Consider the following 19,470-nt stretch of genomic DNA (forward strand, 5'->3'; position numbering starts at 1 on the left):
TGGTCGTAGCTAAACAATCGTAGGGTTTTGTCTATACGATAAGCTGCCTTCTTCTACACGATTGAGCATTCGTCTATACGATAGACACTTCTCATCTCTCACTTGCTCAATCGTCTACACGATTTTTATTTCTCCGGTCTCTGCCTCTAACCAAGTCCATACAGAGCCCACACTTCTAGATTCTCACACCGAGAATACCAAGGTAACCATTGTGGTGGTGTCCTCACTCAACTCGACTATGTGTTCGCGTTGTTTGTGCGGTGGTTGTTGTTGATCATGTTGTATTGCGATCGTTGTGTTCGAGCGTTCGTGTATTGCTGTCATGAAGACTGAACGAGCATTCATGATTGAGGGAGTTTGAAGCATGAGTCTTCAAAGGTATAATGCTCTATCCCTTGATCTTATTTTAAAGCATGTTGTAATTTCGTATTGTGCATGACCTGTTAGTTTCCGTTTCTTGACTGTAATTGTTTATGTTCAATTTCGAATGGAATTTGGAATGATCATTCCTCTACTCACGGAAATCCTCATGTCTGATTTAGTTTAGCAACGCTGCCCTGTTTTGCAGCATAATGAGTTGTTCTATCTTCAAGTGTTACACAACACCTCTCCTAGGGTCGTGACACTGCAACTCGATGGCGAATACTTGATTCTCGATGGCATTTTGGTAATTTACTCGATTCTCTTCAATTTGTTGATTTTCTTGGTTATTTTGGATCCTTTTTGGCCCGATCGTCTCTTAATGACTCCTAAATACCTCGGGGATTGTTTTGCCTGCAAAATTAGCATTTAAAGCAAACAATCAACACAATTTTGGGGGAATTAACATAGAAAATATGCATCCTTTAAAAACCTAACAAAACACCCCCAACTTAGCTCTTGGTCATCCCGAGCAAGTCTAAACTAGAAATATGCATACATTCAACCAAAAACATGAATATCAATTGTGCATTCATTCAGAGAACTCATTAAAAAATGTTAATATATTCATGTGGTTTACTAAAAGATTTGATTCATATCTCTCTTTTCAACAATCAAGCAAATGAATGATACAAAAATTTGATTCATATCTCTCGGATCATTGGAGCCCATGATCTGTAGGTCTACAGGGTTCTCTTACTAGTTCACAAATGGATTAGTCTTGGAGTAGCGTGATAAGTTAATTTGAAACATTCAAATTTGAATTAAGGAATTAGTAATTATATGTGATATAATTACGCGTATAATTTTGGAATTAAACGAATTTGGAGAATCAATTAATATTTAAATATGATTTAAATATTAAATTCATGAATAGGGATTCATGATAGTGGAATTAGTATTAAATTAATTTAATATTTGATATTGAATTAATTAGAATTACTTAAATTGTTTAATTAATTATTAATTATTAATTTTATTAGAAAATTAATTAATGAGTTGATTTCTTAAAATCAATAAAGATTTCATTTTTTAAAACAAAAATTGATTTTAGAAATCAATTAGAAAATCAAAAATTGAAAATAGATGGAAAATGGAAAATCCCAAAAGTGGGATTTTTGCACTTTCCAACCAAGAAACTCACACACACTCCACCATAGTTTTGAGTCGATTTTCCAAGCATGAGCTGCAATACATATTGTAATGGTGTTTGCATGATTGTCATGCAATAAATAAAGAAGATTGAAGTGGAAATTGGGAATGCACTTGAGTGGATTAAGCTGAAAATATTTAAAAGTTGAAGAAGAGTTTTCAGCTGATAAACCATTGATCTTCTTCTCCATTTTCCCTTAATCTAAGCTTATTTTGAGTCTCACAACTCAATCTAAGGCACCAAAAGGATAGTAGGGAAAGCCTTGAGGTGGTTCACAAGTAGATTTGGAGGAGATTTGTAGTTGGAATTCGAGTTTCAAGTGGTTCTTCAAAGGTATGTCATGAAACCCTCTTATTAGTTTATGGGCATGCTTAATTTAAAGTCAAAATTAAATGAATTAGAATGCTTAATGATCCAGTTTTCTTCCACTGTGTGTTTTCTAACTCTAAAGCTTGGACAATGGAGGAACATCGAAACATATCCCAAATTTTCTACTCTCTAGCTCTCTCTCTCTAAATGATTACTAACTTGATCATTGGAGTGTTGGTGGTCAAGTAACACACTGGTACAATGTAACATCCCAAATTTTTGTTAGTAATGTAATTTCAGTAATTTTTTAAATTGGGTATGTTTTTGGAATTTTGGACTTCAAGTGTAATTGCGGGAATTTAATTATCGACGTTGGAAATCATTTATATTGAAAATGATTGGCAGAAGGTAATTCTTTTTCTGAAAGGAAGGGAATTTAAAGAACTATGTGGATTAGGAAAAGAATAAAATAAAATAAAATATATTTTATTATTTTATTCTTTCCTTTTCTTTTATGTTTCTTTTTCTTTTCTCTCCCTTCCCTTTCTTCTTCCTCGCTTAGACACCCTCAGTCTTCTTTTCTTTGGCGCCACTCGAAACCCCAACCCTTCACCCGCCGAACCTCCCAGCTGTTGCATCTACTATCGAGCCCAGCACCCACGAGCAGTTGCCTCGATCCGCGAGCAATATGTGTCGTCAGCCGCCCCAGTCGCCAATCTCCACTCCAGCCACGTCACTCGTCGTTCATGGGTTTCGTCCGATAGATCCGCCGGTCAAACTGCGCCACTCAACCGTCAATGACTCATTCCCCTAGTCATTCACGCTGAAGCCGTCCAGCTGTCAGTGGGTTCCAGATCTATAGTTGTGCGCTCCACCTAACGCACACGTCTTTCTCCGTTCGTGGGTTTTGTGCCATTTTCTAAATCTATCCAGCCGTCCATCGCCGTTTCTCTGCCTGGCCAGCCACACTGATCCATCACCACCAAGCCCCTGCCGCCGTCGATTGCTGTTGGTTTGGTGGTTGGGTAAGTTGTTTGGCATATTGGTTAATTTGGCTTACTCACTTGATTTTGGGTTGGATTGTTAATTTACCAATTATGGTTGAATGCTAGATTTTTGGGATTTTGGAGGAGAATTTATGCACTGTCCAGCGGGTGTTGAAGTTCCTTCTTCGTTGCGATTTGGTAAGTTCCAAGGCTTGTAACCCCCATTGTGTTTTGGTTTGGGGATTGTTAGATTAAATTTTATATGTATTGGTTTTGGATTAAAATTGTTAATATCTCTTGGGTTTGGACTTTAGATTCAATATTTGAGACGTTTAGGGGCGTTGCTCATCAAAGTAAAGGCCAGTTTTCTTTTGAAGTTTGGTAAGTTTGGATTAAGTTGTTGGTTGGCTATTTTGAATTAAGATTAATTGTGGAGAATTAAGTTATTAATTTTGGAATTTGTGTATGTTCAGGTAGCCAATAAAATTGGGTTTTGGGATTAAGTTCAGACCGAGCCATAGTTTAGTTAAAGTTAAATTGGAGGTCTTTGAATAATTCGGTTAATTGGAGTTAGACCCAAAATATTGATTTAAATATTGGATTTATTTTAGGTGTTGCTTGGCTAGAAAAGGATAAGCTTGCTTGGGTTTCTTTGGATTTAACTTCGAGGTAAGTAATCTTACTAGTGGAAACTGCCCTCGAGCCATACACTAGATGTATGCTAGCATGATAGATGAATATTATGACAGAACGATAGTATAACGACCCGACCCCCTAAGACTTAAGTTAGACCATTACTAAAATACATGCATGCATGGTGTCACGGTCATGCTTGATACTGGCTTGGACTACGGTGGGTGTAGATCCGGTAATGACTAGACATTTGGCGCGGGGCATTGGTATGACTTTATGTTCAAGTAGGAATTCCATCCCCAATACCACATCGAAATAATCCATCTTGACAATCACGAAGTCAACGAAGCCCTTCCAGTTTCCTAACTTCACTGGAGTTCTCTTCGCTATCCCCGTAATCGGTAGGACTGCGGAATTCACAGCTTTCATCTTCTCTGCATCTCTTTCCCAAGTCAAGTTCAGGCGGCGAGCTTTCGTTTCAGCCATGAAGTTATGGGTGGCCCCGGAGTCAACCATAGTGTTCTTGGCCGATCTTTGGTTGACCCAAGCGTCCACATACATGAGTCCTTTCTCTAGTGGCTCCGTCGCCTTTCCCATTTTCTTGAAACAAGACAAGGGGCAATTGTAATTGTTATGCTGTTGCGGTGGCCCCCGTCAGTTGTTTCCTGATCTCGGTTGGGATGATTTAAAGTCCCCCCTATGTTCTTGTCTCCTCCCTCAGGTCTGGGAGGACTGGAACGGCTGTTTCTGTTTCCCCCCATTTGAGGAAGTTGACTACTTCCTCACATCTTGTGAGTCAGTGCTAAGGTCGTATAGCCATTCAGCTGCCGCATAGGCAGAGGGGAGATCCTGTACTCTCTGTTCATATAGTTTTGATTTCGCCTATGGTTTCAGCCCTTCAACAAAGCAAAAAACCTTATCTTTTTCAGACATATCTCGTATGTCCAACATGAGTCCTGCAAACTGTTTTACGTAGTTCCTGATGTTACCTGTTTGCTTCAGCTCTCGGAGTTTTCGTCGAGCCAAGATCTCGACATTTTCAGGGAAGAACTGCGAGCGAAGTTCTTGTTTCAATCTATCCCAAGTATCAATAGTGCAGATTGTTCTTCCTGTATGTCTGTAAAATCGTGATCTCCACCACAATTTTGCATCTTCATCTAGATGCATCGTTGCTAGTATGACTTTCGACTCTTCAGTCACTGTGTTTGTCGCCTTGAAGTATTGCTCAAGGTCGAAGATAAAATTTTCCAGGGCTTTCGCTTCTTGCACCCCACAGAAAGGGTTTCGGTTCTGGATTTTATTCTTCTTACTGCCATTGCTCCCCTAGATGGGGCTTGGTTCCCTACCGCTCGGATGGTGAGATTCATCCTAGCACTCACATCCGCTATCTCGGCTCTGACGACGTCAAGGGCCGATCGAAAGTCTTCAGACAAATTGGTTACCATCTGAAGTATTGCTTTTTGGGAGCCATCTAGCTCTTCGACACGCTCCTCTATGTGCGCAACAGAGCCCGATGAGCTATCGCCTCGTTCAAAGCTGTCGGACCGTGCTGTTTTGATCTCGAGGGTCTCTACCCTCATCATCAATTCTCTGATGGGTAATCTGTCTAGGCGGCCTACTACCGCATCAATTCCACGGCTTTCTCAGCAACTTCTTGTAGCCGAGTCTCTAGGAAACGGACATTATCTGGGACCACTCTCAGGTAGAGCATTTGCTCTTCCATCTCTACCAACTTGCCACACTGGGACTTGTTCAGGTTCTTCGTCGCCGACATGATCACTGATCTTCCCTATGTGAGCCGACTTGGCTCTGATACCAACTATCACAATCGCTCTTTCGGAAGCTTTCTCTTAGCGATTTTGCGGCACTTTGTTCCCGCTCACGAACAACAGTCAGCCAACTCGAATACGGACTGCCGATGGCACACCGAGTGTCTCTCGCAACCTCCACCCCCGTTTTAGGGAAAACGGTTTAGAAAACTAGTTTGGAGAAAAGGTTTCGTAAGAAGTTTTTTGTGAGTGTGAATAAAGAAAAGAAAGATTGTAGTAGACTAGAAAGCAATAAGCAACAACAACAGCTTTATAGAGTACTACTCCGGGTATTAGGAAGTGATGGTTAGTCTTATCCCCATATAGTGCATTCTGAACAAAAACCACTGCGCCTTGCATATGCAAAAAGGCGAGTGGTCACTTATAATGAAAATGTAAAGAAAGCAAGCTAACTAAGCTAATACAATACAAGATATGAAAGTATGCTAGAAGTGGGGTTGATCGGGCATGTGGCATGGGCAACAGGCCTTGGACAAGCATACCGTGACACATGGCACTTAAAACAACACTCCTTTATGTTGAAATAAATGCTAAATAGACAAGAGAAGTTCAAAAGCCATTTATTAAATGCAATTGTTAAAACAATAATAGGGTACCCATGATTCGTAAAGACTATTAAAAGTATAAAAAAACAATCCTTCATAATAAGTTTCAAATAGTAAAACTAAACATTAAGGGAAAAATAAGGACTCTAAATTTCATGATGCGGAAGTGTAAAAACTAGTCCCAGTGGGCGATCACGAATTTCGCTGCGCCATCGTTGGTGCATCTCTACCCTTACCTGAAACATCAACATAAGAAAGAATGAGCATGAAATACTCAGTAAGTAAACCCACCACTAGGGTCAGGCTAGGCATCTATGTCCTCTAGATACCCACCTATGGAACATATACACACATGAAACAAGTAAGAGACTGAGTTTAATCCTACTGTAGTTAAGTATGCCCACTACCTCTGGTGAATCCCATTGGAAACACAAACTGGTGAATCCCGAAGGAGACACAAACTGGTGAATCCCGAAAGAGACATAAACTGGTGAATCCCGAAGGAAACACAAAACTGGTAAATCCCGAAGGAAACACAAAACTGGTGAATCCCGAAGGAAACACAAACTGGTGAATCCCAGAGGAAATACAAACTAGTGAGCATCTAACTAATCAGTGAGGACATTCACACAGTCTCAACATTCAAAAATCAATATCGTACGAATCTATGACATACATGTAATCCTTGATACCATGGCTCTACCACATACACATAATCCTCAACAACATATTCTACAACATTCATGTATACCTTAACATCATAGTTCCACAACATACAAGTATGTCTCAACATCAGCAGATCAGATACCAACATATGGAAACACATACCACCTCATACTAACGATCAAGTGCCTAGGTGTATAGTAAACAAATCAGAACTCGTGCCAGAACATACTTTCATTCAGGTCATACTATCAATCAACATGCTAATATTTACCATAACATACACTCATCATGCTAGCATACAACTAAAGCCTAGCCCGTGGGCAGTTCCAGTGATAAGATTACTTACCTCGAAGTCAAAATTATGTCTAAGCGATAAACAAATTAATCTTCCTCCTAGTTTAGATGGAAATTGAATTAGGCCTAAACATAATCCAAATTTCAATTAATAAAAGATCTTAGTTCCAATAACCAAATTAGCCAAATAATTCCCAATAATCTTACCCAAAACTTGTCGAAACCACAACTAAATCCTCTTGACAGCACACTTTTAACTTCAAAGCTTCTCCAAAACTTGATTTTTAAAGCCCAAACAAACACGTGTCAATAGATTGAAGCAGAACACCATTAGCCAATAAATCCAATTAAAAAAATGGCACAATCTTACCCAAATCCACAAGTTCCGACGACCCTTACTGTTGCAGCACAAATGACGAGATACGACGGATTCGAAGAACTTTGCGTGACTGACGGCAAGCGACTTGGCCGTCGAGTTGTGAATCTCTTTCAGACTTGGCGCGGATGACTGTGAATCTTGAGACTTTGGCGACGAGCTGCAATCCATAGACACTAGATGGTGGGTTGGCGACCGTCGGGTTCGACGATCAGAGACGCGACTGATCTCGTTGATCGAGTGGCGGCGATTGCTCGTGGCCTAGACGACTGAAGGAGTCGAGTCGACTTAGAGGCACGCCGCTGAATAGATGCTCGCGGTCGGAAGAGGGGAGGCACGACATTCATGGGTTTGGATGGAGGCGGCGTGCGGTTGGGAGGAAAAAAGAAAGAAAAATTGGGGATGGTGGTGTTGTCGTGCGATACAAGGAAGACGAAGGAGAAGGGTTGGTGGGGGTTTAAAAAAAAAATAATAAATGTAATAACTAAAAAGGAAGGTATAATTATAATAAATTCTTTCCATTTCAAAAGGAAAATTAATTTATGCCATAACTTTCACATTGAAATTCAAAATTGAATAATTTTTCGCCAAACTTAAATTCCCGCATTTATACTTGAGATCCAAAATGAATTATCAAATAATAACTTTACTGAAATTACATTATTATATATATAAAAAAAAAGGTGCGGGGTGTTATATTCTTCCCTCCTCAAGGAACTTTCGCCCTCGAAAGTTCATTCTTGAAAAAAAAAACTCTGGGTACTGGGCTTTCATCTCATCCTCTCGCTCCCAGGTGGCCTTCTCGAACTGGTATTCTGCCACAAAATCATTACAACTGCTATTTCCCTAATGTGTAACATCTTCACCTCTCTGGTGAGAATTTTTACAGGCCTCTCTTTATAACTCAAGTTGTCATTCAATCACAATGGCTCAAATTCAACTACATGGGACGGATCTGTTACATACTTTCTCAGCAAAGACAAATTCTTGATCATTAAACAAAGGTTGCACGATCGTTTAGTAAAACGGGGCTGAACATTTAGGTAAATCGCTCGCGTGTGCGATCGTTTAGAAAAAGCTATGATCGTTTAGGAATGCTACACGTGTACATGGTCATTTAGGAAAACTTGAGCTATCGTGTATGCTCTAGTTAGCTAGAAGATGGGCAGTGTACTAATCATGAAGCAATTGTCCGATCTTTTTGCAAAATGAAAATTATTTTCATTTTATCCTTCAGTTATGAAAACTGAATGCAATCTCCCACTATCTCATACGGTTATGGAGAAAAACCACCAACAATTATATCATAATTGTTTAACTAAAAAAAATATAATCATATTATATTTATAACCTATAGTTTTAATATCACATCATATGCAACATATAAAGCATAGTCCTTTTCTCCTCTACTAGATATAAATCATATTTATATTATTTTCCTTCAGTTGATGTATCTCATACATCATGTCAACTATATCATATATAATTGACCAGTTCAATCATATCATATATAATCAAACTCCCTCTCGCCAATTTGAATACTTCAAACTGACTCAAAAACTGATTTTCAACTTGAATTCATTGAGCTACCAAAGGGACCTTATGGACCTATGGTTTAAAGCCCCAATGGTACGTGAATAGCTAACTAAACTCTTTAGCCACGAGATCCACCATCCGTTAACTGCCATGCATTTCACTAAAGACCAACAACTACACTCTTCTCACCACAGATATATTTCTGTGTCCATCAGATATAACCAATCAACAGTACGATAACCCTTCACAGATGCTCATAAGTATAGCTGGGCCAATTTACCGTTTTCCCCCTGTAGTTACATCTAACTCCTTAAGTACCACTAATCCATCTAATGAACAATACAACATAGTTCTACTATGTGTGGCACCACATCATTCAAGCTCTAGAATTAGCCCTTAAGGGAGCAATCTATCTACTTACCCCTGCTTCGGGGAAGGAGTGAATTCCATCTTGTGTAGCTGAGTTTCCAGCTCCGAAATCAGACGAATCCCCAAAGTGGTAGGTTTGAGTCAGCAATTTGGCCACTCTTACCTTTGCAAATCAAAGGAACGCCCTCAAAGGTAAGAGTTCCCAACTCACTCAGGATTAAGGTCATGTTACCTATGGTTATCCTAGTGAAGTGTAATCTCTGTCATGAACGACATTATATAACGAGACTATAACACTTTATGGTCCGGTCTTATACAAACTTCTTTGTATAGAACGCCTCCGCTCGCATGTCTCCACATGAATGATTAGGATCAGACCATCTGTAGCAAGTCACAACACTTGTAACTATTTTACAAAATGGGCCGCATACGTAGCATCACCAGGATAAAGTTTCCCTCCTTTATCCATATACTATAGACCATTTTAGTTATCACTTAAGGCATGATCCATCTGTATATCTCCACATACATGCTTAAGTTACAATGACAACCAGGGATCTTAGTTTATTGGTTTGTGGTAAAGCAAATAAAACATCTCATATGTTTCATAGACAATATTGAAGAAAAATATTATATATTATTACATCACAAGCTTTTGTTCAATACAGTGTTTACAAACTACAAGACCCAACAAGAGTTTAGGGCATTATCCCCAACAGTAGGTCGATAAGGTCTCCTTGCTAGCTCACGATGAATAAACAAGGACCAAGGCATTGAAAGAAAAATTTGAACATTTCAAATTAGTTTAGTAATATATATATATATTTATGGGGTTTTTTTTAATATAAAAAAATATTTAAAAATATTTAAACTTCATAGCAAAAAGTTCCAAAAGTACATGCATTTTTGGAACTTTTTTTTATAAAGTATAAATATTTTTTAGATTTTTCTATTTATAAAAATTTCTCTATATTTATTGTACATATACAATTAATATTAAATGATGTATGTAGATACATTATTACATAGTTAAATTATGAATATGATTCAAGTTTAAACTATAAGTATGGGAGAATGAATATATTTGAATGTGATTCAAATAATAAGTTAATATGAATAAGATCCATACCAAAACTATAGGTTAAAAGTTAATAGGAATGAGATTTATATATATATAATTAAGAATGAGATTCATATTAAAACCATATGTTAAGAGAGAAATATGTATTTAAATATGATTCAAATATTTATTTAACCAAATATGATATATTTAATAAATAAATATAAGATATTTAATTTTAATTAATTAATTAATTTTAATTAATTAAAATGACTTCCCTTTGATAAAGGAGAGTGGAGAAGTGGAGAAGTGGAGAAGTGAAGAAGTTAATTTGATCTTTGTTACTAATTTCCATATCATTTTATTTGAAGTTTGAATCTCATTTCAAAACCTTTATACATGTTTTAAGCACTTTTAATCTCATTTCAACACTTATGTACGTAAAATATAATTCAACACCTTGAATATGTTACGAATGTCCATTAGAATATTTTCATTTAGAATCAAAATGAAACAAGCATAAAACTTTGAAAACCGAAATAAGATTTGGAGCTCATAAGAGATTCACTATATCATTGGAGAGAACTTTGACACCAATTTTCTTTCAACATTCTATATATAAGGTTTCTTGCCTATATAAAAGAGAAAAAAAAAAGTAACAAAAGTGAGTCACAAGTATTAATTTGAATCATCAATGGTGAAACTTTAGTAAATGGGTGAAAAAAAAACTCTGCATTATGATGTTACAACTTTCTCCATATGACATATAACTGTTGTCTATAGGATTAAGAAAGAAACCTATAGACTATACATTACCAAACAGTTCAAAAGTTCAAAGCTCACTTCTCTTTTAAGTCAAATGTTGAAAGAACTTCCATGAAGTCAGATGTCTTTACTCAGTTTTAAGTTTTGCCATGGAATCTACAACTCAAGGTTGACCAAGAAGTGAAGGCCTGTAGAAAGCATGGCTTTGTGCTAACTCGATGCGGTCTCGGGGGTCATTCAAGGTCTCATCTCGCAATGCTTCAAGTATAGCTTGAGGTGATCCATCCCTAATGTCCCGAAACACGGAGAAAAGAGAAACAATGATTGAAAAACTTAAGAGTTCAAGATTGGATTGGGTTTAATTGAGCATGAAGTGAAGTTCATACCATTTCTGCATGCCAGTAATTTTTCAGAATATGATGTGCAAATTTCAGAATACTGACTACATGTTGTATGAGTATTCCTAAGTTTAAGGAAATTACCTTTTAATCAGTATTTTATATAGCGTCTTTAAGATGGGACAAAGCTGCACAGGAGCAACAGGCTTGTTGTCTTCAGGATGTAACACATTTAGGCTTGACTGACTCAGAATTTCATAGAAAGCACTAACAGCAGATACTCCCTGCAAAACAGAAAAGCACCTTTTTAGCACCATATATTATATGTACGTATGTAGACACGTATTTATTTTAGTGAGTCAGTGTGTATAGGTAGATACGGATTATTGTAGCGAGTTTGCATGTGTGTATGCATAGGTGCATGTGTAAGTGTGTGCACTTGCATAGAGGAGTGTCTTTTTTTTTTTTTTGTCTGATGAAAATAACAATGAAAAAAATGAAAGAATACAAGGGCATAAAAAAATAAGTAAAAAAAAGAAGGGAAATCCCTAATGGACTCAAATTATGCAAAATAACATCTATAGAGTAATTACAAAAAATCTTTGAAATCAAAGTCCAAACAGAAACATGGAAACAAACAAGGGACCAAATCTCAAAAGAATTCCTTTCCATCCCCTGAAAAACCCTACTATTCCTTTTAGCCCACAGAACTCATAAGATAGCACACACCCCCACTAGCCACAAAACATGACCCTTCTCCCCACAAGGCGGATTGTGGAGATCGTAGAGGAGTGTGTGCGCACATTGTGTGCATGGTGCATCCACAAAAATCAGTCTTCTTGTGGAGATCATTACCGAATATAGAGGCATTTCTTTCAGAAATTAGTGCTTCAAAGTTCAAACGCAGTTGGTAAAGCTTTAACTAAGCAAAATGAAAATGATTCTCACATGAACTCATAATGGAGCAAGAAAGAAATGCAGCTATTTTACCTGAATCATCCCTTTGCCACTAATGCTATCACCCATATCTAGGTTAAGTTCACCCTTGGCCAACATTTGCCCATACCAGGCATTACGACCTTTCAACAAGGTCACATACGTGTCAGCGAGCAAAGGGCCAGCTAGCTTCTCGGGTTCTTCTGCTAGCAAGTAAGTAATGAATATCATCTCTGAGGTACAATGAGCAAAATATACTGATTTACTGGTAGCACTCTCATTGGTAAGGGCTGCCACCATTCCTGAAAGTTCAAAATGGAAAGCAATGAATATGGTATAATTGTAATACTAACAAAATTGGATCTCTAAGAAAACCACAGTTTTGAGAGAGAAATCAAAATCAAGAGAGAGAGAGGAAAAAGAAAGATTTGGTCCTAGGCCTAGGATGTTCTATAAAGATTGAGATGCTCGACTATTATGAATGTATAATGATAATGACAGAAATGCAAGACTGCCAATAAAGTTGCAGATAGCCATTCTATTCATAAAAGAATTTGTTATAGCATTGGCAAAGATCCAACTATTCAAGCTAGGCAGTTGCAAAATGGGATAACCGTCAAAACAGCTATACCAGAGTGCTACCAAAAACAGTGATTGCACTGTAAACTGACATAAACTACAATGGACGTGAAAAAGAACAAAAGCAATTGCTATAACAAAGTGAAATGTGAAAGATTTTATAAATAAATCGTTGCAATCAAACTGGTTGTCAATTTGTTATTGGTTATTTTCCTAAGGATTGAGATGGCATATTATTTCAAAATTCTTAATACAACTGGAATATAAAGAGATGACCAGTCTCCTCAATCAGAAGCACTTTTTTATTATCAGAAATTCAAAATCACAGTTCCAACATGATTGAGATAATTGACGAGAAAGTATCTACCACTTGCCTGCTCCAATAGCATAGACGTTTTTCAGACCACCCATGACTTCATGTGTCACAAGGTCACTATTATCCCAGACAATAAATTGAGGTTGCCTCAAAAAGTTTGCAAGCGGTTTCCTCCACTTCTCAGCTCCGCAAATTCGAGCATTAGCATATTCCTTGTTATAAATCTCGGAGGCAATATTTGGTCCACCAAGATACAAGATATTCTCTATAGGCACTCCAGCTGGGAGAAATAAATGTCAAAGTTAAGAAGATTTGGGGTAATGGTTCTTTTCTGTACAGATAGATGGAAAGGAAGGAGAAGAGAAAGGAATAATAAGTAGAAATCTTTTTGTTTCCTTCAATATTTACTATCATTAACAGCTTGGTAACATTAAACTTCAAGAATCATGAGATTTTAACAAAATTATTACTAAAAGAAAGATTCCAGAGAGAGCCCAAAATGACTCCAGTTTTATAGCATAACTGATAACTCTTATGTTCGTAATTTCACAAACACAAGACTCACGAAACTAACAATCAGATACATATGTTTTAATTTGAACTTTCTCAATACTCGAGTGTCCCAGTCTTTATAGAATCTTTATGAGATAATATTCCTTTCCCTGCTAAGAACTCAAATCCAGACAGACAATAACTCTTTTTCAGCTAGCAACGTTCTAATCTGTTTATTTTCATTTTGGGTTTTAGCATACAATCAAAGAAAATAACCCCCATATTTAAAGAGCATGTTATGCAGATGAATATGTGAAAATAGAACAGATGAAATGGCAAACTTGGTAAGAATATCTTACTTGCACGATTGATCATCAGAGTAGGAGTTATTATGTGGGGAACAGGCTGCAGAGCAGCTTCTATACCCTTTGCCAAAGAGATAATAATAGGCACTGTGATTCTCTCTTTCCAATATTTACTTATCTCTTCAAAAATCTCCCTGGTTTCAGTGGAGGGTAGGCCATTGACCACAATGTCAGCATCCCAAACAGCCTCCTGCAAGTTAGTCACCACTTTCAAAGGACAAAGTGGTGTGTCAATCATGTTCAAACAAAATCCATCTTTCAAAATCTCATCTGCATAGAGCACCCGGTCGCCTAGCCTTGCTTCGACATACTTTAGATAAGCACATCGCCTAATGAGCCTCCTCAGAACATCTTCCCTTGAATTGATCACTTCAAAGAGGTGTTCTGCAGTGGCTTTATCCACAACTCTTCCTGCTCTTCTCCATATCCTGATTTGAACCTTCTCTCGAAATTGGCCATAGCTGTCCTGAAGCAGAGCTGCAAAAACACTCCCCCAAGCTCCAGCTCCCACACCAACAATCCTCAGTGGATCACCATCAGACTTACCTATAAGCCTTCTAAGTTCATCAAGCTTCTCTTCCAATCCATTGCAGTTATGAGTTGAACCATTTGAATGTGAGGGACTCATCATCTCACTCTATGAAGAAAAATCAGCCCCAGAGAAACAAAAGAAAAGAAACAACCCCAGGAGAAGAAGATAAAGATTTTGAATATGAAATCCTTCAAGAAGCTTATATTTCTGGGGGTTGTTCAAAGAATCTACAGCATACAGATCAAGTTGTTGGAACTAATGTCCAAATCAAATGAGTTAAATCAGAGGTGTCTAGATTTTTAGATTGGTTGACAAGCTTGTTGGCCTATTCTTCATTCCAAGTTTCAGACAAGAATGCTCTGCTTTCTTCTAATCACCATTAAGAAAGCGAAAGAAGAAAAGGGTTTTTAAATTCCACCAATTTCTAAACACTTCATCCAACCACCACATGAAAAATTATCTCCAACTTCAAAAGAATCGAAATATTCAAATGCTGCATTGCTCTTTCCGATGGAGTTCGTTCATCTACTCACACCCAACAACAAAACACAATTAAAAAAACGAAAACACACGACGAAAGATCAATATATTCAAAGCAAAGCCCAGTAAGTGTGAAAAGGGACAAAAAAAGTCAATTAAGTCGGTCTGATCTTCAGCTCGACGGAAACTACAAAGTTGGGAGGGGGGGGTGTTGTTAAATACGAAATCACAAGATCAATCTCTTCAAAACAGCAAGACTCACCTCATACATTAGAAGATCCCACAGCCCCACCATTAATGGAGGACAGCACAAGATCTCACAAACCCATCAGACAAAGACAACGCTGAAAGAGAAGCTCGAAACAGCAAATTCAATAGAACAAGAAAAGGGGAAAACCCCATTGGAGGGAAAGAGAATAGAGCCAAAAATAGTGGCGATTGAACCCGTGAAAATGGATTTAAGAGATGGGTTTCTATCAGAGATGAAGAATGTGACGGGGAAAAGAGGAGGAGGAGAAGAAGAAGAAGCGAAAGGCATTGATGACGGTATGGTGGAGTCAAGGCTTTAGGCTGCTCTATCTGTACAAAAAACAGCATTAACTGAAGAGGGGCCAACTTCCCAACAAGCAAATGCATATGCTTGTAATAACTAGGGATTATTATATATCCAATCCCTTTTCAAATTTTTTTGATATTTTCATATATATAAGATTTAATGGATCGGATTAAAATACCATTGAAACTGGTAGATGGCTGGAGAGAGAATGTGGCATTATAAAAAATTTTCATATTTACGAAGCACTCTTAATGTTTGAGAGAGAAAATACATTTATTGATATTCTATTTTTTTGTTTAATTGAAAAAAGAAAATGCATTGATTTGTTGAGATTTTATTCATTTGCTTAATTGGAGAGAAAAAATTGCACTTTATGAAATTTTATTTTCTATTTAGGTTGGTTTCATGTATCGATTTATTGGTTTATTTGATAGATTCATGGTTATTTTAAATATAACTTACAATATTTTGTTAGGCATTTGAAAAATATCATAACCAATATATGTAATATATCACAATATATAAATTAGAGTTTAACTCAATGTTTGACATTAATCACAGTATAAACCAATATATGAATATCAGTATATAAATCACATATTAGCTTAATGTTCGAAATAAATCACATTATATATTATAATTTCATTTACATCACATTGTTATTTGGTTGTATGACATAAAACTCAGTCTATAATTTTAAACATATTCTATTTACAATAAAGATGTTATTCTCAGTTATTCAATCAAATTGTTGTTGAATATGTAAATTGCACTTGTATAAACTAAATCCAATAGGCTAAGATCCATGGCTATTAAATGAATACTTGAACTTTATGTAGAGACATAAGAGTGGATTAAGTTCGAGTAGATAGCCAAAATGATCTATATTATACGAATAAGGTTGGGTACCTTATTTTGGGTACACTATCGGATGCGGCCCAATTTGTAGATATTACAAATGTTGTAAAGTGCTTCAAATGAAGTGGTCCCGATTTGTTCATGTGGAGACATGGGGAGTGGAGACATCCTATGCAAAGAGTTTGTATAAGGTCGGACCAAGAAATAAGTCACTCTTACTTTATAATGTTGTTTACTATTTAAGACTGATTATTTCAAAGAGATGACCTAGGTAACTTAACATTAATTCTGAGCTAACTATTAACTCTTGTTTATTTGAGATTATCCTTAAATTTTCATGGATGAGAGTTGACTTAATAGCGCTGGCTCAATAAGCCTCCCATTTCAAGGGTAAGACTGGGTAGATAATTGGGGACATAAGGTGTAAGATGGAATTTACTCCTGCCTACTTTTAGGGATAGTAGAGAGGTTGTTGTGCTGACTCTGGGTCTTGAATAAGGGGCCCCACCCTTTCATTAGCCCGAGAGGGATTCGGTTTGGCGATTGGATCACAAACCAACTGTTCATTAGAGGATTAGTGGGACTTAAGAAACAAGAGGTAATCTCGGGGGTAAAACAGCTATTGACCCAACCATTATTACGAACAACCTATGAAGGGAACTTACTAATTATGGTTATATAAAGTGGACACAATATATCTACAGTGAGGGGAGTGCAACTACTAGGCTTTAGAGGAACGTCACAGTAGTTAATGAATGTTAGTTAATTGGGTTAAAGAGTTTAGCCGGTTAATCTCAGTTTGTTGGAGTCCATGATATGTAGGTTCATTAGGTCCTCTACTAGCTCACAAATGGAATAAACCTTAGAATAGTGTGATAAATGAATTTGAAACGTTCAAATTCGAATTAAGGGAATTAGTAATTATAATTGTTAGGATATACTAGCATGCAACGGATGCATACCAATAAGCACTCTAATTACATTTAATTTGAGTTCTAAAAGCATGCTTAAACAGAAACTTTAGAAGAGGGTTTCTAAACTACATACCTTTGATGAATTCTTCCAAATCCAAGCTGCTCTTCACATGATTTCAGCTCCAATTCAATAGTGAACCACCAAGAGATCTTCTCTACTATTATAAGCCTTGGATTTGAGTGGTGAAACTCAGATTGGAGTGAATTTGTGAAGGAAATTGGATGAGTTTTCAGGTGAAAATGATAGTTGTAGCAAAAACCAATTTTCAGCAAACTTCACCCTTCTTTAGCAAAAATGAAGAGTTTTTTTATCAACTCCCTATATTCAAGCATTGATGGAGCATCTGAGTGCTAGCACTAAAGTTGATTGTTCAAGTGGATAGGTGGTGTGATTAGGAGAAAACAGCTTCTCCAAAGTGATTTTGTGGGAAAATCCCACTAAACCATACATTTCCAATTTTTTTTTTTTTAAATTAAGTAATTCCAAAATTAACTAAAACTTAATTTAATTAAATTCAGAACATCAGAATTCAATTTCTCAAATTGAATTGAAATTGAAAACTAATTTAATTTTTAATTAATTAAATAAAAATTTAATATCAAATATTAAATTAATCACACAACTAATTTTAAACATGAATCATATTCATGTAATTAATATTTAAATCAATATTTAAATATTATAAACTCCCCAATTTCATTTAATTTCAATAAATTAAACGTTAATTAATCATATCAAGTATAATTATACAAACCCTAATTTGAATTTGAACTTATTCAAATTCAAACCCTAATTTCAATTTGAACACTTTAAATTGATATCATTCCAAATTCACTCAATATGTTAATTCAAAGTGTTCATGTTTTACAAGCTAATAGAGGGACCTTGTGGACCTACAGATTATGAGCTCCAACGATTTAAGATTAATTGGCTAAAACTCTTTAGACCAAATTAATAAGTATTCGTTAGCTATCAAGTCACACCACTATAGCTCGATAGTTGCACTCTCCTCACTGTAGATATATTTGTCTCCACTTGATTTAACCATAATCAATAAGTCGACCCTTCACAAGTTGTTCGTAATAATAGCTGGGTCTATTTGTTGTTTTACCCCCGATATTACATTTTTTTCCTTAAGTACTACTGATCCTCTAATGAACAATTGGTTTGTGATCTAATCACTAAACTGGATCCCTCTCGGGCCAATGAGAGGGTGAGACTCCTTCTTCAAGACCTGGATTCAATACTTAAGAGAACAACCTTTCTTCTATCCCTAAATCGGGTAGGCGTGAATTCCTTATTGCACCCTATGTCCCTCTCTATCTACCCGGTTTTACTCCTGAAATGGGAAGATTATTGAGTCGGCGCTGTTGAGTCAACCCTCACCTATGAAAATCTAAGAATAATCCCGAATAAACAGGAGTTCATAGTTAACTCAAGATTAAGATCGAGCTACCTAAGTCATCTAAGCAAAATAGTCAGTCTTAAACAATAAACAACATTATAAAATAAGAGTGACTTATTTCTTGGTCTGATCTTACGCAAACTCATTGCATAGGATGCCTCCACTCCTCATGTCAATACATGAACGAATCAGGATCACTTCGTTTGTAGCACTTTTACAACAACTTGTAACAATTACAGAGTAGGCTGCATCCGATAGTGTTACCAGAATAAGGCACCCAATCTTATTCGTATATTATAGATCATTTTGACTATTTACTCAAACCTGATCCACTTTCATGTCTCCACATAAAGTTCAAGTATTCATATAATAGCCATGGATCTTAGTTTATTGGATTTAGATTTTATAAGTGCAATTTATAGATTCAATAACAATTTTATCGAAGTAATGTCGAATAACATCTTTATTGATGATAAAATATATTTTACTTTACAAACTGCGAGTTCTAGGATATACAACTCAACATATATGTGATATAATTACACGTTTAATTACCGAATTAAATGAAATTGGAGAATTGGTCAATATTTAAATTTAATCAAACTACATGAATAAGGATTCATGGTAATGGAATTGATGTTTAATTAATTTAATATTTGATATTGATTAATAAAATTAATAAAAAAAATTAATTAAT

At 36.4% G+C, this 19,470-nt stretch overlaps 1 protein-coding gene across 1 annotated transcript; it reads right to left on the reverse strand.

Annotated features, from left to right (window-relative positions):
• Positions 1–10,880: 10,880 nt before the first annotated feature.
• Positions 10,881–15,611, reverse strand: LOC120074568 (glycerol-3-phosphate dehydrogenase [NAD(+)] GPDHC1, cytosolic). The gene is made up of 6 exons (XM_039027725.1): positions 15,242–15,611; positions 13,962–15,024; positions 13,169–13,390; positions 12,270–12,517; positions 11,424–11,563; positions 10,881–11,228 (listed from the first exon to the last, which is right to left on the reverse strand). The coding sequence occupies exons 2-6, from the start codon at positions 14,596–14,598 to the stop codon at positions 11,105–11,107; spliced, it is 1,371 nt and encodes a 456-aa protein (XP_038883653.1). The 5' UTR covers positions 14,599–15,024; positions 15,242–15,611; the 3' UTR covers positions 10,881–11,104.
• Between the last annotated feature and the right edge of the window lie 3,859 nt (positions 15,612–19,470).

This window comes from Benincasa hispida, chromosome 3 (genome assembly GCF_009727055.1).
Source record: "Benincasa hispida cultivar B227 chromosome 3, ASM972705v1, whole genome shotgun sequence".
Classification (NCBI taxonomy): domain Eukaryota; kingdom Viridiplantae; phylum Streptophyta; class Magnoliopsida; order Cucurbitales; family Cucurbitaceae; genus Benincasa; species Benincasa hispida.